Source organism: Anthonomus grandis, chromosome 8, assembly GCF_022605725.1.
Source record: "Anthonomus grandis grandis chromosome 8, icAntGran1.3, whole genome shotgun sequence".
In the NCBI taxonomy this organism is placed as follows: domain Eukaryota; kingdom Metazoa; phylum Arthropoda; class Insecta; order Coleoptera; family Curculionidae; genus Anthonomus; species Anthonomus grandis.
Window position 1 is genome coordinate 27,762,596 of NC_065553.1, and position 23,725 is coordinate 27,786,320.

The 23,725-nt window shown below is 33.6% G+C and overlaps 1 protein-coding gene across 1 annotated transcript in view; it reads right to left on the bottom strand.

The window, feature by feature from the left end:
• Window positions 1-23,725, bottom strand: part of LOC126739399 (puromycin-sensitive aminopeptidase) — a 112,997-nt gene that overhangs the window by 3,907 nt on the left and 85,365 nt on the right. Inside the window, exons 13-15 of the mRNA XM_050445066.1 lie at window positions 16,696-16,817; window positions 16,565-16,634; window positions 10,867-11,092 (exon numbers count right to left, since the gene is read on the bottom strand). Coding sequence (XP_050301023.1) covers window positions 10,867-11,092; window positions 16,565-16,634; window positions 16,696-16,817 — 418 coding nt within the window. The remainder of the gene's footprint in view (window positions 1-10,866; window positions 11,093-16,564; window positions 16,635-16,695; window positions 16,818-23,725) is intronic.

A 23,725-nucleotide genomic window follows, 5' to 3' on the forward strand; every position in this document is an offset into this window, starting at 1 on the left:
AATTTTCATGAAACCGTTTTACAGCTGTTGATCTAGACGGGACGGTTAGGATAAGACACGGCAAAATTATCTACCACTTCTTGCGCCGACATTCCTCTAATGTAGTTTGAAACCATCTCAATACATTCCTCCGTAGTGTAAATCGACATTTTAAAGAGTTTTTGAACAATTTCAATGGAGCAATTTAAAAATTATTTTGTGTCACTGTCAGATATTTGTCTACCTGCTTTGAAGTGTAAAGGTAATGAAGGTTATAATAAATACGTTTCAGAAAAACGTATTTTAAATAGGTTTCTCGCAAATTTTTTTGCAAAATAATGAGATTTTTTAAAGTCTGTTAACTTAAACTTCACTTGTTCCAAGTCTCAATCCTATCGATTAAATAGAACAGGTTCTAACATGGGGTTGAAAATATTACCCTATGACCCGAGATAAAAAAAATGCACTGTATACACCCTTGCACGCTAAAATATCATCTTTATCTTTATTATTTAAAAAGAGATTACCCAATGTCTTCTGAGATTTAAAAGCAACTTTGATATTGTGTGAAGTTAAAAGTTTTTGTATTTTATAGGAAACAGGGCCATTAAATGTAAGAGTAACGAATTTTATAGGGTTTTGATCCCGGTCATCATTCTGAAACGTGTTTAAATATACATTATGAGTTGAGTTACGTAATAGTTTTTTATTTTTAATTTTATCGATAATTGTTGAGGAAAAACCATGTTTTGTGGCAATTTGCTTAATAATATTAAACTCCTTTTCTCTATATTTCGATGTCATTGGGACATCTATGGCTCTATTTGCGTAACTGTTTAATGCAGCAATTTTATGACTAGTGGGGTGAAAAGATTCGTTATGTATTATTACCCCAGTATGGCTCGGTTTCCTATAAATCTCAAAATCATGCCTATTGTTAAAGTTGGTTATAGTTAGGTCTAAGAAATTAATTTTATTATTAGCTTGAATTTCTAGTGTAAACTTAATATTATTGTGTATGTTGTTTATGTTTGACAAAAAACTATCAAGATCTTTTCGATTTCCAGTCCACAATAAAAGACAATCGTCGACATACCGATAGTAGTAAGCGATATTATGACTGTAGGGATTATTATTTAAAATGTGGTTTTTCTCAAAATTATCCATAAATGTGTCTGCAAGAAGAGGAGACAATGGAGAGCCCATCTTCTTGTACATATGTCTCTCTATTGAAATGAAAAAAGTTTTGTTTTAGACATATTTCTAAAAGGTTTAACATATGGTGAGCTTCAATGTTTGTTAGGGATGAACTGAATAATTTATTTTTAATTAAGTCAATAGCTTCTACTAACGGAACATTGGTGAATAAATTTGTAACATCTAGAGAAATCAGAAAAGAGTTATTGGGGATATCTACATTCTTTAGTTTATCAACCAGACTGACATTGTTTTTTACTGTATGTACAAAATTACAATTAATGTTTTCCATAAGTTTTTTGTTGAGCCATTTTGCGAGCTTATATAAGTTGGAGAGTTAGTAAAAGAAACTACTGGTCGGATAGGCATCTGGGCTGGTATATCCGATTTATGTACTTTAACTAAACCATAAAGTTTGGGGATTGTGGTATAGTTCGCTGAGAGAGAATAACGAAGTTGTAGGCTAATTATTGAAGACGCAAATTTAAGAGCATCATTAACATTCTTGATAAAAGTTGGAAGTTTAGCACATCGTTTCTTAATGTTATTGTTTTCTATAAAATTAAAAACCTTAGTATCATACTCGACTTTATTCAATACAACCACACAGTTTCCTTTATCCGCTTTGGTTAACGTTAAACTAGAAGTCTTAATTTTATTTTCGAAATAAAATAGAAGTAAAAAGTAAATAGATAGATGTCGTTAATGATATTGTTTGTTTGAATAAATTAATGTGACGTCCGTTTTTTTACGATTTTAACATTGAAAATTATATACATCTACATACACGTATAGTACAGTGTTGATCTTGGGTTTTTTATTTGTTTATATTAATGTGGACGTAATTTTTTTTTTAAGTTTTTATTATATTTGTGTTGTCCACGTACACTAATATAAATGTCCATTATGTTTCTATGTGTTTTAATTTTATGATGTTGACAAATCTCGTTTTATAATTGTAAGTACCTAACATAATTTGTACCGCCAGAAAAACGTTGTATTTTCTATTATATTTTAAAGTTGTAATGTCTTCTTTTTACTTTAGTCCTTGGCCTGATGATGTGACATGTGAAAGTCACGAAACTAAGAACTCACGCCCTAAAGAACTTCCAGAATATTGACAGGATTCTCCTTAATATACAACAGTTTCTCCTTTTAGGCCTTTTTTTTCTTTCTTCTTTTCCTCTTGGTTCTGCTTTTCCATTACTGGAGCAATACAGTATATAGTGTGGATTGTGTTAGGATCGGCAGATTAGAACTTTCATGCAATTGTTGATCTAATCATCAGGTCCAGTTCTCATTAAATGTTTGGGCTAGCATTACTGATGATCATCTGAGGCCCATTTTTTGTCCCAATAAGACTTGATGGAGAATCCTATTTACACTTTCTTAAAGAAAATTTGCCGCCATTCCTCGAAGACCTTCCTCTTTTATTGAGAAACCAGATGCGCTTCCACATTTTAGCTTACGAATGCGTACATTTTTAAATCGCCAATATCACAATAGGTGGATAGGACATGCAGGATGACAGTCATGACCGCCTAGGTCTCTCGACCTTAATAATTTAGATTTCTTTTTCTCGAGGGCTTCAAAAGAGCTTAGTGTATGCAGGATCGATTCAAATTGAAGAAGAGTTACAGTAGTGGCCAAAAGTAGATAGACAAAGTATTATTTTCATATAATTGTTTAAAGATTTACCCACAGGACCCCTAGATTTTAAATTATTGTTATTTGTAAGGCGGTCTACAAAAAGATACCAATAAATTTCAGTTAAATATTTTGCTTGCTATTGGATAAAGCAATAATATAAATATAGCTGGTAAAAAGTAGATAGACAAAAACAATTTTGGAATAATTTTTTTGTCTAGATATTTATAAAATAAAATTAGTATAGTATTGCTTCTCTTTAACTCAAGGTGCAACATGCCACGCGGAATTAGATTCTCTCTTGATTTAAGACAACGCATTATTAATGCATATCGCGCAAGGGGTGATCGTCAAATTGCTATTGCTCGTAGATTTAATGTTAAAAGAAAAGCTGTTTGGGCAATTATCAAAAGATATGAAAGGACAGGATCATTAGAGCCAAAAAATAAATCTGGTCGACCAAAAAAAATGGACATTAGAGATGTACGCAAATTAAAACAAATTAGCCAGAATAACCCTTTCATGACTTCTCGTCAAATTCAGATAGAATTACAGGCTCTAGGGATTTGTAATGTGTCCTTAAGAACTGTAAGACGAAGGTTGTAGACGGAGAGCTGGCTACGTAGGTCGACGGGTCACTCGGTAAACGTGAAATTTTGTTAGATACAGGCTCGGTTGTTACTGACATAGCAAGGGGCAGACCGTCAGCACTCGCCCTGGACGGAATAAGTGAGTGTGGGGGTTGAACATGTAATTTTTTTATGAAAATTTTTTGATTAGGTACAAAGCTAACAATTTGCACTAGTATAGGAGACGATATTAGAAAAAAGGAAAAAAATTCTCAAAAGTCTACGCGGAAGATAAAGGGTCGTCAGAAGTCGGTAATGATGCAAAAATTTTCGCAATAATTTTGTCATTAGGCACACTTCTGACATTTTGCATACTAATTTTATAATTCAAATTGAAATTACCTGCAAGTCGTCAGAAGTCCAGGTGGAAGAATAACGGAGATATTATTAATAATATGAGCGTCGGCACTCCACTCCCACCTTCATAATATCTCGTATTTTAATTTTTTTGTCAACAGGTTCACTTCTGACAATTTGAGAACATAATTTACAATGTTTGAACATACTATTGCTCAACTGTCAGAAGTAAATTCGGAAGACATTGCTAATTATTAATAATTCAAAAAATGAAAAAAAAAATATTAATTTTATTTCATTAGAGATTTTAAATATTTATTGAATATTCATAAATATCTGTATTATCTGAGATCTACGACATTCTGAGCTACCATGACTCGAAATGGAAGACCTTATACGATAAAATAGATGAAATTCATTGCCTCCATACAAGAACTCCTGAAAACGGAAAAGAAACCTTATTCCATTCCATCAGGGAAATGAAGCAAGGCATTTTTAATCTCTCGTCTATTCTCCTGGATAATCATGGAGATTCTGTTAAGGTCCAGATACACGACTCATCAAGGGAAGAGCTCGCAAAGGAAATGGGTGATCTCCGAAAGGACTGTCCAGACTCAGACTTCAAAGTTGGCGTGCAAAAAAAGGAGCACCTAAAAACTTTAAAAGACCCAACTATGTGGCCAGCAGGTACAATTGTAGATGGCTACAAATTGAATGCTTCAACCCATCCAGATTCACCAACATCCAAGATTCAGCCACCACCAGAAGCCACTGCTACGCCAGAGAGATCTTTAAGAATTGCTTCAGACAAGGAAGCAATCGTTGCGAATAAGTCCCTTGCACGGAAACCCTCTAAAATAATAATAGAAAAAAAAAACGATGAACGAAGACGAGCCCTTTATGGATCCGTTGACTCCGCCAATAGTGAAGCTGTCCCAAAATTCTGATCCTGAGAATAGCCGTTACCTATTGGCCAGACTGAGGGACCCCTCAATTTTAAAATCACTAAGGCTCTACCTGGCATACCTCCACGACCTGCCGGCGAGTACATGCTTTGAAGGGCACACGAAAACTAGTATTAAACTAATGCTTGCCGCAGAAGGACTTCCCACTGACATGGACTCCCTGAGAAAATTATACTGTCGGTTTCATAATGCCTATGGTATTGGTTCGGCTGAAATTGAAGCAGACCTCTCCGCCTTTGGATCCTTCTTCTCTTCAGAAAGACTCCTACGGCTCCAGAAAATTAGAGAAGGTCAAACTAATTATTTTTCTCCAACTAAGTCAAAAAATTTTTAAATAAAACGACGCGAATAGAGGATCAAGCACCCTCTAAAAAAATGGACGTTAGCAAGCTTAATATATTCCTCATTAACATTCAGTCCTTAAGACATAAAACAGACGAATTACATCTTTTATTGGAAGAGCTAAACTTTCCACATATTGTTGCCATAACAGAACATTGGTTAAAGACTGATGAGCCTGTATTTATTAAAAACTATACCACTTTAGCTAGATATAATAGAAGTAATTTATCTCATGGGGGTACTATGATAATGTCCACTAACAACGATTTTTCCGCGGTCACAAAATTTCACAATTTATTATCTGAAAAAGTATTCGAATTTTCCATTGTCTATCATAATACCCTTGACCTTTATATAGTTTGTATTTACAAAACACCTGACGCGGACGTGCAAATTTTCTGCCAAAAATTATTAAGCTTGCTAGAATCCCTGCCCTTAATAAGCAAATTAATCTTGTGTGGCGATCTTAATATTGACTTCTCCAGTGTGTGTGCTGCTAAGGAATCCCTTTAGTCCATATTTGATTCATTTGGGATGGTTATGCATATTAACTCCCCAACCAGAATAACAAAAACTAGCTCTAGTATCATTGACTACGTCGTATCAACCTTTGATCCGGAACTCGTTGATTTAACTGTCTTTAACTCAGGTTTCTCCGATCATGAAGCAGTGTTAACTAAATTTTCTCTAAATCACAAAAATAAAAGAGTCCCGCGCAAAATGTGCCGTATCTTTGGGGAAAAAAATTTCCTAAATTTCAAAAATCTATGTCTAAGAACGGACTGGGACTTCCTATCTGATGATGTTAACACTGAGTTTTCTCGATTTATAAAGTCACTGTCTGATTTGGCATCCAACTCATTTCCTCTTAGACCCATCAAAATTAAACAAAAAAAACCATGGTCTACTAAAGGCTTACGCTTGTCTTCTAAAAATATGCGCTCCTTATCACACTTAAAAAAATTCTCAGACAGTGTGTTCTTCCACGATTACGTAAGGTTGTACAAAAAAATTTACCATAAAACAATAAAGGCAGCCAAGGACCTCTATTACAATAAAAGGATTTCTAATTCTGCAAATGTTGGTAAGGAAACTTGGTCTATTGTTAATGAATTAAGGGATAAGGCTTCTCCATCTATCACAATCTCCACGTCACCGGATAACTTAAACAACTACTTTATAAATGTAGCCAAAAATCTCATGAATACCGTAACTCCTTCCCACGATCCTCTCTCATATCTCGCTAATGAGAATTTACATAATTTCTTTCTTACACCCATAGCATTAGAAGAACTACGCAGCACAATAAAAGACATTAAAAACAAATCTTCATCTGGGGCTGATGGTCTAACGCTCAAAATGTTTTCAAATCTCCCGGATATCACTTTAAACCATCTTACCAACTTGATTAATATGTCTCTTCAAATTGGAATCTTTCCAAGCTGCCTTAAGACGGCAATTATTATTCCTTTACATAAAGGGGGCGAGAAGGATCAATGTTCGAACTATCGCCCAATTGCACTTCTCCCAACATTATCGAAGATTATTGAAAGACTGGTAAAGAAACGACTTTTATCCTTTTTGTTTAAATATAAAATTATAACCCCGCATCAGTTCGGATTCTTAAGTAACAAGTGCACCAATGATGCTATGTTGTCCCTCTTTAATAATATATACTCCAGCCTAAACAGCCATCTCTCTACAGCAACAATTTTCTGTGATTTCTCTAAAGCTTTCGACTGTGTAAACCATAATATCCTAATTAATAAATTGCAGCACTATGGAATTAGAGGAACACCTCTCGAGTGGTTCATGTCATACCTGAACAACAGGAATCAGTTTGTTAGGGTTGATTCGATGACGTCTTCGAGCAAGCCAATAGAATGCGGGGTACCTCAGGGCTCAGTTCTAAGCCCTATTTTGTTTCTTCTATTTATAAATGATATTGCTAATCTGGACATAAATGGTAAAATTTGTCTCTTTGCGGACGATACTAGTTTTTCTTGGAGCAACTTAAATATGGTGGCTCTTCGTAGAACCATATCTCGTGACCTAGTCACCATTAAATCGTGGTGCGATTCAAATCTCTTGTGCCTTAACGTCTCAAAAACTAGAGTATTATCATTTAGCGGTGCGTTGCAACCTTTTGTAATTAATAACAACAGAATGGAGGTCGTTGATTCCGTAAAGTTCTTGGGACTTATGGTAGACAACTCTTTAAAATGGGATATCCACATCGACTACTTATCCAAAAAATTAAGTTCTGCATGTTTTGCTCTGAGATCAGTATCCAGGGAGCTAAGTTTGGCAACGGCTATAACAGTTTATTATGCCCTGTTTGAGTCGCACCTCCGATATGCCCTTCCGTTTTGGGGTACGTGTGGTGCGACTCAATTTGAACGCATATTTAAGCTACAAAAGAGAGCTATACGCTATTCATTAAGACTAAATTACAAAACTCACTGCCAGGAATATTTTAAAAAATTTAAAATACTAACTCTTCCTTCCTTATTTATATTTGAATCCGTCTGCCTAATCCGCAAACACTTATCAGATATGTCAGAAAGGCCATCTCACAATTATCCTCTTAGAAACGCAGAGTACGATCTTTATCTACCAACCCCACGATCAGAACTAGTTAAACGATCCATTCTTTACAAAGCAAAAAAAATGCACAATCATCTCCCATTTGAAATCAAATCAATAACAACTTTTTCCAAATTTCGGAAAGCTCTGAAATCATACTTGCTGGAGAGAGCCTTATACACAGTAAACGACTTTTTTTAATTTTTTAATAATTAATGTTATGTAATTTTAAGCACGCGCTTCCTAAACACTGGTAAATTTGTTTATGTTGTTATGATAATGTACATAAATAATATTCGTATATTATATAAACAAATTAGTAGTTTGCTAATAATGTTTTTGTAAACAACTGCCTTTTGCCGACTTTGTATACAAGTAAATGTATATATATTTTATAGATTTTAAGGAAATGTGACCTAAACAATTTATAAAATTGTTAAGTTTTTTGTATGTTTTGTTGTATTTTTTATTTTTATATATTTGTATTTTTTGTTTTGTCTTTGTGTATATTTTGTTTGTATGATTTATTTAAATAATAGCTTTGTCAACAAAATTTTAAATTTTATGATAATAAAGCATTAATTGATTGATTGATTGATTCATATTATTATATGATATTTGAATATACCGTTTTTTAAAATAACATAACAATTGTTTTATTTATACGACTATTACAACTTATATATCTAACACTAACCGCATACTTATACTAATGAATCGCGAATATTAATACCAATTAATCTATATTCTTGTAAATACTAATACTGATCGAAAATAAAATTAGTCCGATCAATATTCCTCCATATCGTCATCAAATTCAAAGTCATGATCGCTGATATATATGGTTTCGTTATCGTCAGCTGAAAGTACAAATCAGTAATTTAGTTGAATTTATAAATTGACAAAAGTAAATTCAAAATTACCTTCCGACTGTTCACTGTCAGTGAGAATATCTTTGACTGATGGTGGCAATTGTGGCCCTTCAAACCAATTGAACTCATAATTGGATACTTCCAAAGTCCATCCGCAATTTGCGGCTAGGTACAGTGACAAAATTGTTGCGAAAATGTTTGCAACATTACCGACTTTTGACGACCCTTTATCTTCCGCGTAGACTTTTGACAATTTTTTTCCTATTTTCTAATATCGTCTCCTATACTAGTGCAAATTGTTAGCTTTGTACCTAATCAAAATATTTTCATACAAAAATTACATGTTCAACCCCCTACCCTCACTTATTCCGTCCAGGGCGAGTTCTGACGGTTTGTCCCTTGCTATGTCAGTAACAACCGAGCCTATATATAACAAAATTTCAGGTTTACCGAGTGACCCGTCGACCTACGTAGCCAGCTCTTAGACTATTGGTAGAAGAGAATCTATTTGTACGTAGGCCAGCAAAAAAACCATTGCTTTCAAAAAAGAATCGCTTAGCCCGATTGGAATTTGCGCGTCAGCATATACACTGGACAAAGCATGAATGGAAACGTGTTTGCTGAAGGGACGAATCGAAGTTTAATTTGTTTAATTCCGATGGAGTTCAATACGTCCTTCTGGCCAGCGTTTGAATCCCAAGTACACAAAACCCACGGTTAAGCATGGAGGTGGATCAGTGATGGTTTGGGGTTGCTTCTCAGGTTATGGAATGGGCCCGTAACATCGCATAGAGGGCATAATGGACAGGTTTATGTACAGGGATATTTTCAGAGATGTTATGTTGCCCTATGTCGAAGACAATTTACCATTGAGATTCCAATTCCAACAAGATAATGACCCGATCTTAATCCCATCGAAATTTTATGGGAAATTGTAGATCGTGATATTAGGGATACAAACTATTCAAATAAAGGTGAATTATTCGAACGGTTGCAGCAGAAATGGAAAAATATTGGTTTTAAACTCATAGACAATCTTATTGAATCAATGCCACGTAGATGTCAGGCTGTAATAGACAATAAAGGGTATTTTACAAAATAGTTTGTAATTAAAAAAAAATACTTTGAAAAAAAAAGAGTATTGGTTATTTTTAAAATTTGTCCAGCGTATATTTAGTTATTTCTTTACCAAATTAGGTGATTGTTTCTAAAGAATGTTTTATTATTTTTATACATGTTTATGTTGCCCATAATATACTTAAATATCTTTATTATAGAATTTTTATTTCCTTTGATTTTTTTAAAAAACCATTTGTCTATCTACTTTTGGCCATTACTGTATATACACATAAAAAACAAAAAACCACATAAAAACTATCCAATGTTCAACGCTTAGGAACTTACGAGTGTGCAACAAAACATACAAATTAAAACAAATAATAAAAAAATTAAAAAAATATATATATAAACACAAATAGGCAAAACATGACCAGAATTATTAATAAAATTTCGAGTAAAAAACTGTAAAACTTATTTATTACATTTAAGAAAACCTCTATATTTTTATATTAGGTAAGTCAACAGTTTTTTACTCGAAATTTTATTAATGATTGTGTCATGTTTTTGCCTATTTCTGTTTATATTTTTTTTTTGTGTATATACATAGTATATTAACTTTTTATTTTTAAGATACATAGCAAATTAGATTATTGTTGAAAATTAACCTCAGCATTCAATTTATTTACATTTATGTTTAATTTTAATTTGTGTTTTACAAGGTACAAACGGTATGAGTTGTGGGATAATTATAAAGAAAAAATATAAATAATAATAATATTATTTATATTTTTTCTCTTTTTTTTTTTGTTTTGGTGTGTTTTTTTGCGTCATTGCTAACTCTATGTATTTATTAAAAGGAAAGAAAGGGAAAAAGAATGAAAGGAACTTATTTTTAATGAAACCAACAAAGGAAATTTATCTCTTTTTAACCTTGATAAAGACGAAAAATATATATCGTCGAAACGACGGCCAATTGAAAACTTCAGGTTTGATTTGTTGTCCCTAATTCCGCTACCTACATTTACACCATAGTATCTAATTGAGGGACACTATACTCTGTCAACATGCAATAATAGCAAACACATATGACCTCGTCATTTACCGAGAGTGAGTTAGTGATAAAAAAACGATAAGGTTTTACTCGCTGAATACGAAACCCCGAATATGAAACGGCAACCTTATCGTTTTTCACTGCATTCACTCTTGGCGCATGACGAAGTCATATGTGCTACGGGACCATAAATTTCTCACAACAAGATACATTTTACATAATATTATAAAATAATTATTCACCTGGTACAGAATGTTCCTGGAAGAATGCCTCCACTTCCTTCGCCTTTTCTTCACAAGTGAAGTTTTCTGTCAGATATTTGACCAGTCTGGTCATTAGGCTACCCTTAAACTGCTCATGCATAGTCGTCCAGTTATCTTTAAAGAATTCCCAAGAGAGTTCACGCCCTATTGAATGCAGGGATGTCGCTATTATCACAAACGCTTTATCTTGGGATCTCACTTCATCCTGTTAAAAGAGTAAAGAGAACGTTTGAGAAGCGATATTACGGCGGTGGGGATATTTATTTATTTAATCACAGCCAATATCAACAGCCAAAAGCTACTTACTGATATCAACCTAAATATTAAGTAATATAAAGTATACTAAATAAATAGGAAACAAAAACAACTAAACACTAAAGTAAAATGTACCAACTAAGTCATATCTGACATTTACATAACACACATATTAAAATAATAAGGTAACAATGATGAGAACTGTATCATTAAGAGTATTTAAAGTTAATACAAAAACAAAAAAAAAACGTACGGCCACTCGAAATTCTTTTTCAACAGGATAAAAAAAATGCGTAAGAGAAACATGATGTTATGTTGATTTAAGTTTATTCCTGATGAGTGTCCTAAATTGATTGAGGCTAGTCGAGTTAATATTTATATCTGAGGCATATAAATTAAAATAATAGCAGAGTTTATACAGGGTGTTTGGCGGAGGGTTAGCCAAACTTGGTGGACGTATAGATAGGCTCAGATAGAAGATATTTTCTTGATAAACTTGTGTTCTAAAAGTCTTGGGTTTTTTTATATCATTGATTTTGTGATATTTTCAGGATTTTTAAAAAATTATGCCTTTTGACATCTTTAAATTTTTTCAGCATATTTTTCACTTTTTTTTACATCTGTATTTAGTCTGTAATGTATCCTGAATCTAAAAAAATCAATATCAAGTACAAATAATACCGAAATAATTCGTTTTGAGCTTAAAAAGTTAATACAAGTAGCAAAAAAAGTTATGAAAGGTAACTTTAACTTGACGCAAAAAAAAACTAAAATCTATCAAGATGTTCAGATAGTTTTAAAAACATCTCCTGTTAATACTCTTTTCAATGATATACGATGTGTAACACAAAGCCGACTAACTTGCCACAATTCATGACTTTAAAGGACAATAAAGTAAAAAAATATATTTTTTTAATTTTATGTATTTATTTCAAAATTACAAATTTTATTAAAACTGCGCTCCCCTGGCTCTAATACATGCCCTACGTCGCCGTCGCATTTCCACTGTCGTAAAACGAAGCCGCATCTCTTTTCTGATAGTTTGAAAAGCGGCATCGATTCTTTAAATGGTCAAATGAGGAGATCGTAGAACATGCTATGAGATTGTTGTTGTGATAACAACAATATGTGCTACATATTGTTGTTGTCATTTGACATTTGTCGTGGTGTAACTTTTTAGCTTTCTTACGTACCCAAGTCGTTAATTTAGTATTGTATCGTTTCTGTAGTTGTTATTGTTATTGTTGCTGTTAATTGAGTTTTTATATTGTTTTTGTGACTTTCCTTATTTTCGTATCATTATCGCCACAATGGCTGCATACACTACCGAAGAATACGCCGATATTGTCTTTGCTTATGGAAGAGCCAATGGTAATACGCGAGAAGCACAAAGAATTTATGAGGAGCAATCCCCCAATAGGCGTGTGCCCCACCACAACACTTTTGCTAACACTTTTCGTCGATTAAGGGAAACAGGCAATCTAAATTTTCAAGAACCAAGGATCAATCGGAGGCAGTGAGATGTTGCTGTAGATGAAAACGTAATTCGCGCATTCGATGAGGATCCCACCATTAGTACAAGGAAAGTAGCTACAGATCTGAACATCTCTACATGGAAAGCATGGTCAGTTGTCAAGGCAGAAGGAAGGCATCCTTTCCATTACACCCCAATGGTGTAAGGTAATTTCATACTACATCAACAACTTAATTCCGCAATTTTTACTGGCATCGTGATACTCTATTCTGGTATCGTGATACTCTACTCTGGCCATTTGACTCGTCGTGTAAATGATGTTCCCCTACCTATCCTACGTCTTCCCTTACCAAAAACTCATTAATTTACATAAGTAAAAAAATTTACAATCATGTTCCTCTATGTGTTAGACATGTATCGGATGTTAAGAAATTTAAAAGAGAATTAAAAACGCTTTTATTGGCTAAGGCATATTATAAACCTGGATGACTTTTGTTGTTGGACATGTTGGAAAGTTTTTTTTCTCCTTTTTTCTTCTCTAGTTTTGTCAACAAGTTTACCTTTATTTAGTAATTGACTGTTTTATTTAGTTATCTTTAATTCAAGTATGTTCAAAAAGTTTTGTCTTCTTGTGTTTAATTTTGTTCATTGTTTTGTCAATTTTTGAAATTGTATTTTTGTTTGGTTTTTTTTTAGCTTGTAGGATGCTTGTACACAAGATTATTCTTACGTTATATAGCACATTTTCTTTCTTTCTTTTTATTCTAGGTCTAGGTCACTTCTACAAGCCGACTATAAGCGACGGTACAATTTTGCCGCTTTTTGCTTCACGCAGACGTTGAAAATGGACACTTTTTAAAAATCATCTTATGGACAGATGAATCAACATTTACACGTGCGGGGATGTTTAACCAACATAATTTACATTATTGGGAAAACAAAAACGTAAATCCGCATTTGACTAGAGCCAAGTCTTTCCAAACAAGATTCAGTGTTAATGTTTGGGCAGGTGTGATTGGGAGATACCTCATCGGTCCACACTACTTGCCGAGAAACCTCAACGGGGACAATTACTTACTTTTTTTACAAAATGATCTCCCACAATTATTGGCTGGTATACCCATATTTAATGAAGACGGGCCAATCGTCTTCCAGAATGATGGGTGTCCTGCACACTATCGGGTCGCCGTTAGAGAATTTCTGGACAATACTTTTCCCAATTCGTGGATCGGAAGAGCAGGTCCCATCGCATGGCCTCCACGGTCCCCTGATTTAACTCCTCTCAATTTTTCCGTATGGGGACGTGCGAAAGAACTCGAGTACGAGGTGGAAATTGACAATCTAGACCACTTAATTCAAAGAATCAATGCCGCTTTTCTAACCGTCAGAGAAGAGATGCGACTTCGCCTTACGACAGTAGAAATGCGACGGCGATGTAGGGCATGTATAAGAGCCAGGGGAGCGTAGTTTCAACAAAATTTGTAATATTGAAATAAATACATAAAATTAAAAAGTATTTTTATGTATAATAACTTTATTTTCCTTTAAAGTCATGAATTGTGGCAAGTTAGTCGGCTTTGTGTTACACATCGTATATCATTGAAAAGAGTATTAACTGGAGATGTTTTTAAAACTACCTGAACATCTTGATAGATTTTAGTTTTTTTCTGCGTCATGCTAAAGTTACCTTTCATAACTTTTTTTGCTACTTGTATTAACTTTTTGAGCTCAAAACGAATTATTTCGGTATTATTTGTACTTGATATTGATTTTTTTAGATTTAGGATACATTGCAGACTAAATACAAATGTAAAAAAAACGTGAAAAATATGCTGAAAAAATTTAATGATGTCAAAAGGCATAATTTTTTGAAAATCCTGAAAATAACACAAAATCAATGATATAAAAAACCCGAGAATTTTAGAACACAAGTTTATTAAGAAAATATCTTCTATCTGAGCCTATCTATGTATATGCCCACCAAGTTTGGCTAACCCTCCGCCAAACACCCTATATATGGATGAGTTTTTGTAAAGGTTTGTACGTGGATATGCTAAGTAAAACATTCTGGAATTACGAGAATTTAATCTGTTAATGGCAAAGGGGAGATGACGAAGACTGTCAGGACAATCAAAATTGTTTTTCAATATTTTATAAGTAGTTAAAAAGAATATCTTAATTCTCCTCTTACTGAAAGAGAGCCTGTCAAACACCGACAATAAGTGTTCATTGTCGCAACCTCTAAAGGGATAAACCGGTACAATAAATAATATAATTAATATAATAAATAATATGTGGTGAACAATAATAATGGTATAAATAATACATTTAATTGAATAATTCAAGATTCGCTTATTAAAATTTTTTGAAACTTTGCACAAAGGTTTGCCAGATTGGTCTCTTCAAAAAGTTATCTTGTACATTTGTTCTACAAAAAGTACAGGGAAGCCAATAATTGACCCCATTAAAATTTACATGGTTTTCCTATGTTCCGCTCGGCGACGCACCACCCGGTATAGGGGAGACCATATGATGGGAGTTATACTCCAAGATTGGGAACACCAAGCTATCAAAAAGATGGAGGCTGACATCAATGGCCCTTGGTGGTTTTAGCAATAAAGCCGGAAATCTTTTGGGCACTGTCAACCTTGGACAAAATGTGGGAAGAAAAAGATAAATTACTATCAAAAACAAGTCCTTTTGTTCGGTTACTCTTTCTAGTTCCACATGATTTAATACATAACTGAATGCTATAAGGCTATTATTGAGGGTAAATGACATGCAAGCACACTTACTGACATTTAAGTCTTTAAGTTTAATATTCTTCTTCTTCCTCAATTACAATAGACTCGCGTCGTATTTCGACGGCCGCCCAATTATGTTGTTTATTATGGACCTACAGTTTAATGCGGGTTCCGAAGCACAAATGCTTTGTTTTTATAAGACAAACACAAACAACCATGCCCATGCCAGGATTCAAACCCGAGGTCGGCTTAAGTTTAATATATAAAAGATTTTTGATGCTGGGAAACTGAACTGCTGAAGTGATCAGCCCGACAGTTCAACGTTAGAGCGTTTCCTACCTATTACATTACAACTATTAATAAAACTCATTTTGTTAAAAACTAAATCGTTAAGCTTATAATTAAAACTAAGACATTTACTGGACTTTTTGAAGCAAATCGGAGTGCTTAAGATCATAACTTTAGTATGAACAACTACTTTTAATTTACTTAGAATGAACTTAAGTTTAGGGAAATGGTTATCACCGAAGTTGTTATACCTGGCGAATAGATTCGCATAATCTTTCATGCCAAGGTTCTTCGTCAAAATTTCAAAGTTAGATATAGAAGAATTGCTGTCATAAGATTTTTGGGGGTAAGAAAGTTCCATTTGGATGTCAGGATAAAGATAAACGTAATAGGAGATATGTTATGGCATACAGACTATACTGAACTACTATGTCTCCGCTCATTTCTGTATGATGCAGATGATGTTAAATGCGCAAAAATTAATACACAGATGACATAATTTATATTTTTGAAGCGTCAGATTAAGATGATGATAGAAAATTTAATTGTTTCAATTTATTTTGCTATAATTTATTTGATTAGGACATTACTGCCGAAATAAATTCTTTTGCGAGATTCGAATATCGTTCATGGTATGTCAATGTGTAACTAATTAAACAAGTAAAATATTTTTTTCATTTTATTGTAAGAACAAGCATTGTTAATGAACTTCTGTTTAATCCACCTAACCTAAAAGATGTTTACCTAAAAATGTGCTTTTCAACTTATTCAGTGTTTCTTGTTTTCCCAAAAAAAGACAATTATTGGCAAGAGCAGTTTTAAAAAAAAACGCTTCAATTGCCATCACGTTTATAAATGCTGAATAAATATTTTTTACAAATAACTTATTACTATCAACTTCACAAAAAAAACTTACCGACATAGCAAAATCCAGAACCTTTTTTAAAGTTTCCAACTCGCTAGCGGCTCCCATAGACCTACTGATTCTAAATTGAGAAACACGAGGATTACTTAAACATTTCCCATCAAGATATCGTAATAACTAACCTGTCTTTTTCTTCATGTAAATCTGTAGTCCTGTAAAGTTTTAGTAAAGTTTCAAATTCCTTTTGTCCACCAGCACGTAGAACAGTTTTGTAGCAAGCACTTCTAAGATCGGCGGACAAAACCTGTAGCAAAAAAAAAACAATTCAACTTTTTAGAAGGCAAAATTATGAAAAAACAACCTGTTTTAATGTTTAGTAAATAATACTAAAATATTATCTGAATTAAAAAAAAAGTACTAAAGTTTATAATACTTTCTAAGTGATTGGCGACTGTGTTTTGTATTTGGCGTTGGAACTGATATGCAACATGAACCGATATAAAGAAATAAATTTGAGAAAGAGTTTACAGGAATCGTAGCGGAGAATGAATAGAGCATTCATGAAAAAGGTTATTGAGGTTAGGGTTGCACCTAATGATGATGAAGTTTTTAGAGAGAATTGGTTGACATTTTTGAAAAGTTCTTATCTCTACGGGTAGACAGGCTAGCGAATATTTAATTGGACAAATGTCACTTTAATATTCGCTTGTGTTAAGAAAGTGTTAAAATTTCGACTAGGCCGACATGACACCATAAAATATACCAGAAGCAAACATTCCATCAAGACAAGTGGAGTTACTGTTAAAAAAATTATGGAAATTCAGAGTTCTTCAGCGTTAAGTTCTACTTCTCACATTTAGCGTTAGTAATTTCAAACTACAAATACGCAATGAATATAAATTGTATATATCAAACACTGAAAGGAATATTTCTGTGGATCTATATAGCTTTTGAAATTTTATTGGTTCTAAAAAGGCTGGCACCAGGATTCCTGCTATGATAAGGCTACCCAATGGCGTGGTAATTAAAGACCCACAAGACATAGTTGATGCTTTTGCACTGTTCTTTGGTGAGGCATTTATATAATCAAATTTCATTAACCATTCGTCGACGTCTCATAATGTGCCCCACTTTGATATTTCTAACGTTGATGCTTCCCAGATTATTTTGGCTAGTAAAAAACTCAAAAATAAGTTAACATCTGGTGTAGACGATGTACCTAGCTTTTTGGTTAAAGATTGCATTGGTGTCCTGGCTGATCCGCTGACCTACATTTTTAACTTAATACTGTTGTCTAAACGACATTTTTTAAATATTTTACATTTTTTGGTAGCTTTAAGAATTCATACATAATTATATAAAATTGTTTATGTTAGCCGGTTAAGGTGTTTGCAATGGATTTTAAGCTCACGTTTGCTATAAGTTCGCAAGGTCGTATTGAGTAAATAGTTAAAATTATGATTACGATGCTCACCTTGATTTGTATAATTACCTCGAATTGTTATCTTAAGATTGATATAAATAGTTGTTAATTTTTGTGAATAAATCAGTACTGAGTTCTACACCCAGTAGTTCTTTATTGCTCAACCTACTACGGCCAAGCCACCCTTGCCTGTAAACCTATAGTGAGGCTGCTATAGGGTAGTAGGGAGAAAAAAAGGTTTAGGGAAAAGCCCTAGATCTTTTTAACTGTCAACAGAACAGATTCCTGAAACTTGGAAGACTGCTAAAATAATACCTATTTTAAAGGCTAGGGACTCTGATTAAATCGTGAACTACAGGCCAATCTCATTACTCTGTAACTTCTCAAACATTTTCGAAATTATTCTGAATAGGTCACTAGTCACGCAAAAGAGCTCATCTCTGTAGACGAGCGTGGTTTTTATTTCGGGCGATCTTTTGTTACTAACTTATCCTGTCTGTCTAGCCACATCTGTGAATCACTTGATGTTAATACTTAAGTCAATGTTATTTACACCGACTTCCAAAAAGCCTTTGATCGGATAGATCACTACATTTTGCTGCATAAATTAATTCAGTATGGTTTTTCAGGTAGATTATTTAATTTATTTCATTCCGATTGGTAGATCTCAATATGTCGAATATGAGGACTTTAAATCGAAACTTTTTAACGTAACGTCGGGTGTGCCACAGGATTGAAACCTGGGTCCACTCCTGTTTAGTTTTTTTATATAGACTTGATTGAGTCACTCGCTTGTCATAGGCTGACTTTTTCTGATGATTTGAAGCTATATTTAAATGTATATGGTTTGGAGGATTGTGTTTTTCTTCAGAGCTGGCGAAATACATTGGAGGTATGGTGCACAGTTAACAGGTTAGGCTTGAATGCGGCTAAATGTAGTGTGGTCAGTTACTCTAGATCAAAAACACCCTTACATTTTAATTACTTTATTATAGATGCTATTTTGAGTAAATTAGAGCAAATTACTGATCTTAGTATCACCTTTGATTCTAAATTTAAATTCGTTCCATACTTCAACAACATAGTCAAGTCAGCTCTGAGAATACTTAGGTTCATAATTAGAAATTCTCAGAGTTTTACTTTGGAGTCTACATTAAGACTGATTTTCTGTTGCTTTGTGAGATCAAAACTGGAGTTTGGCTGCATTATATGGAACCCGCTCTATCAGAACCATGTTTGTCTCCTTGAATCTGCTCAGCGTAGATTTGCTAAGTTTTTGGCCTTCAGACAGGATGGCATATATCCAGTTAGAGGGTTTGATCATCGGCAACTATTGGAACGCTTCAATCTACATCCATTACATTTCAGAAGAATGATCTTCTCTGTAAAATTCCTGAATGGGTTACCGAATGGATTAATTGATAGCCCTGTACTCCTTTCTGGTGTACGTTTCATGGTGCCTAGGCTTAATGCTAGACAACCCCTAACATTCTCTCTGCCAAGGCCTCATACTAACATCCTGTTGAAATCGCCACTATATGCAATATGCGCATATTGTATATGCGCTATATTCAATTGAGCAACCCTGTATATACAAACTTTACGTACAAAAATGCGGAACTTAATATAAAAATCGACGGGTCGACGGATATATATATATATAATATATATATTCCCTATGAAAAAAAAAACGCTCGGACCCGTCGATTTTTATATTAAGTTCCGCATTTTTGTACGTAAAGTTTGTATATACAGGGTTGCTCAAAAATAAATTACGACCATCAACTTCATTTTTTCAAATGAAAGCACCTTTTTTTATTTTATCTTTGAATTTCGCGTGGAATTCTACGTATGTTTCATGCATCATGGCCTATACCTAAAAAAAGACGATTCATGTAACAAGTAAAAAAAAGAACAAAAATTAGGTTAAATGTTCGTTGGTTGCCATTCACGGCTTGACAATATCCAAGGCGATCAATAAAGTCTGGTTGCACATTTTCAATCATTTCCGGAGTTATGGCGCGCACTTCTCTGCGAATTCTCTCAAGTCGTCTAGATTATTTGGCCTATTAACAAATACCTTCGACTTGAGGTATCCCCACAAAAAAAGTCCATTGGCGTTAGATCAGGCGACCTAGCAGGCCATTCGATGGGTTCTCTCCTTTCTATTCACCGATTGGGAAAGGTTTCATCCAAAAATGTACGCACAGTGGCAGCATAGTGCGGAGGAGCGCCATCTTGCTGGAAAATTAGTTCTTCGACAGGATAGTCTGGGTCCAATGGATATGGAAATAAAGCTAGTAATGCTGGAACTAATTCAAATTGGAGAAAATTGAGATATACTTGTCCCGTTAAAGTCTGTTTAAAGAAAAAGGGACCTATTACTCTTCTGCGCACTATTCCACAGCACACATTTAGTTTTTGAGGGTACTGGGTGTTAACCTCCATCATCCAATGCGGATTTTCTGTTGCCCAATATCGACAATTTTGTCTGTTCACACTTCTATTCAAACAGAACGTGGCTTCATCGGAAAAAATAATATTTGTTACTAAATTATTTAGTAACAAATATTATTTTTAGAATAATATTTGTTACTAAATTATTTAGTAACAAATATTATTTTTAGATTGCACATGTTTTGTAAGCGTTCACAAAGCTCATTTCGCCTATCGAAATCGTCATCAAATAACTCTTGCACAGGAATAACTTTGTAGGGGTGATATTTGTGTTTTTTAACTATTCGGGGAACTATAGATTTCGCCATATGTAAATTTGCCCCAATCTGCGACACAGGAGTGCATGGATTTTCTTCCAAAGAAAGCAAAACGTCAAGTTGTTCATTTTCATCTCGAGCAGGACGACCAGCTTTCGGCAGATCTCTAACATGACCAAATTCTCTAAATTTAGCCTCTATTCTACTCACCACCTTTTGACATATCAGAGGACGATCAGGATGGATTTCATTGAATAATTGAGCAGCTTCTCTTTGAGTACATGTTCCATCACCAAACCCAACCATGCACAGAATTTCTATTTTTTCTCGTTCCGTTAACTATTACCATTGTGAAAACCGCAACTTTGCTCGTACACTTCATACTTGACAATATCTGTTTGGCGTACAACTGTCATACAGTTTCTATGAAAATACACGGTCACCAGCCAACAATAAAAAAACACGAATGAATGGAATTTTGCTCTGTATTAAAATTCTCAGAGATAACTCGTGACTAAAGGTGACTCGTAAGGTGAACTTCAATAATAATGTTTGGTCGTCTTTTTTTCGATAACTGTTGACTTTAGATAGGACATGATGCATAAAACATACGTAGCATTCTACGCGAAATTCAAAAATGAAATAAAAAAAGGTGCTTTCATTTGAAAAAATTAAGTTGATGGTCGTAATTTATTTTCGAGCAACCCTGTATAAACAAACTTTACGTACAAAAATGCGCAACTTAAAGATCGACGGGTCCGAGCTTTTTTTTTCGAACACACCCCTGAATTTTAAATGAATTTAGACATAACTTTTGGGATGCACTGTATGGAATATTGTGAGCTCTTACTCATCCTATTAATTGTTAGATCTAAAAAAAATTATTTATTATTGCACTCTATTTCCACCTTAAATTGAATTTTCGGATTTAAAGAGTTTAGAAAAACGTGAAATTCCTGCAATTCCGCTTTGGAGCCTGCTGAAATGAAAAAATATCATCCACAAACCGTCTCCATATTAAATGTTTGTTGATAAGATTGTCTTGTGTGTTAAATAGTTTTTCTTCAAAATCTCAGTAGGGGAGACAAACCAGAGCCCATTGGTAAACCATTCAACATTCTATAATATCTATCATTAAACCTAAAGAAATCCAAACAAAGAAATAATTCCTGTTTTGGTTCTGGGTGTTTTTGATTGAGATTTTGATGTGTATATAAGCCATTTTCTATTATAGCTATTACTTCATTTCTAGGTATGCTGGGAAAAAGATTAACTATGTCAAAGGAGACAAGAAGGTAATTGTCTGGCAAAGAAATTGTTTTAAGATCGTCAATTAGTTCATAAGTGTTTTCAATCTTTTAGCCAAATAGATTAATAAATTTTACTTACATAGATTTCCCTTGAAAATGGTTTAACAACCGAAACGCGTTAAGTTAATTTAATTTTATTGAATATGTGATTGTCTTGTTAAACTTTTATAATTGGGTTCTTATATCATATTAATAGTTATTTGTCCTAATTTTTTGGATAATTTTTGAGATTGTAACTTTACTTTTTTTCTTATATATATTTTATTTTTTTTAGGTTTGTTCTGTGTTTTTTTTAAACTATATTTCTCATTGCTTTGCAACTGTTTCCTGTTATTGGGCAAGTTGCCTATTGAAAATAAAGGCTTATTATTATTATTATTATTATTACATTAATAACAGGCGCATTAAAAAGGGAAGCAGTAAATTGGTTTATTTGCTGCAGACCATTAGTGAAATCATGGAAGGAGATTTGTACGGAAATAGAACGGATTTTTGTTGCTTTTTTATCCATCTGAAGCTGTCGTTGGACGCCATAATATTAGTAACACGACGCCTCTTAGATGAAGGACTATGGACTCGCGGACTTGAAATTCGTTCCTTTATTGGATTGCTTGTGTGTGGCATCAGAAAATCAGCTCATGTAGACCTTGAAGAACTGTGGTCAAAGCAATATGGAATGTCCTTATATAGAGCAGTCATGTCAATGAATAGGTTTGAATTTTTATGTTCTTCCTTACCCTTTAATAATAAGGAAACCAGGGTTGAAAGAAGAATACTTGATAAATTAGCCCCAATAAGGGACATTTGGGAACTATTTATTTCTATTAAAAAGTTAGTAGGGGAAGTCTTTTCTCCACAAATAAAATGCTAATCCTCTAATTTCAGGAGTGATGCATTTCGGCAAGTGTTCTTGCCATCATCAGACTCTAAAATATATTACAAACAGTTCAAAAACATATACGAACATTTTTTCCTTGACAGGTGACATAAAAAATACAGATAAAATTATGAAATTGTAAAATACTTACTGAGTTACTTAACACATACACAAATTCTAAACAATAACAAACAATACTTGAATAGTACATTGCACGACATCTAGTGAACAGTTAAAATTATAACAAAATTGAACAATATGAGATTAGCAGATTTCTACTGAGTACTGGGAGCGAGTGAGAGAGAACCATCGGACTGTAGCGTTATAGGGTGTGAACAAATAAATAGATAAATGTGTGTTAATAAGTCAGATCAAATCAAATGTCAGTGTTACTGTTAGGAACCGAGGAATTAAAGAAGAGAAAGTTAATTAAAAGAACAAATAACATAAAACTCGAATTTGAAATTTATAGAAAACCAACTGCTACGGATAACGTTATACCCTTTTTTCAGCAATGTACTATTCAAGTATTGTTTGTTATTGTTTAGAATTTGTGTATGTGTTAAATAACTCAGCAAGTATTTTACAATTTCATAATTTTATCTGTATTTTTTATGTCACCTGTCAAGAAGAAAATGTTCGTATATGTTTTTTAACTGTTTGTAATATATTTTAGAGTCTGATGATGGCAAGAACACTTGCCGAAACGCATCACTACTGAAATTAGAGGATTAGCATTTTATTTGTGGAGAAAAGACTTCCCCTACTAACTTTTTAATATTATATTGACTCCACTTCAGAATGGACTTCTTCCTCCCTATTTATTTCTAATTGTAAAAAAATTTATAGACCACTTACTGCACAATTAATGAACTTATGGGTTACAGA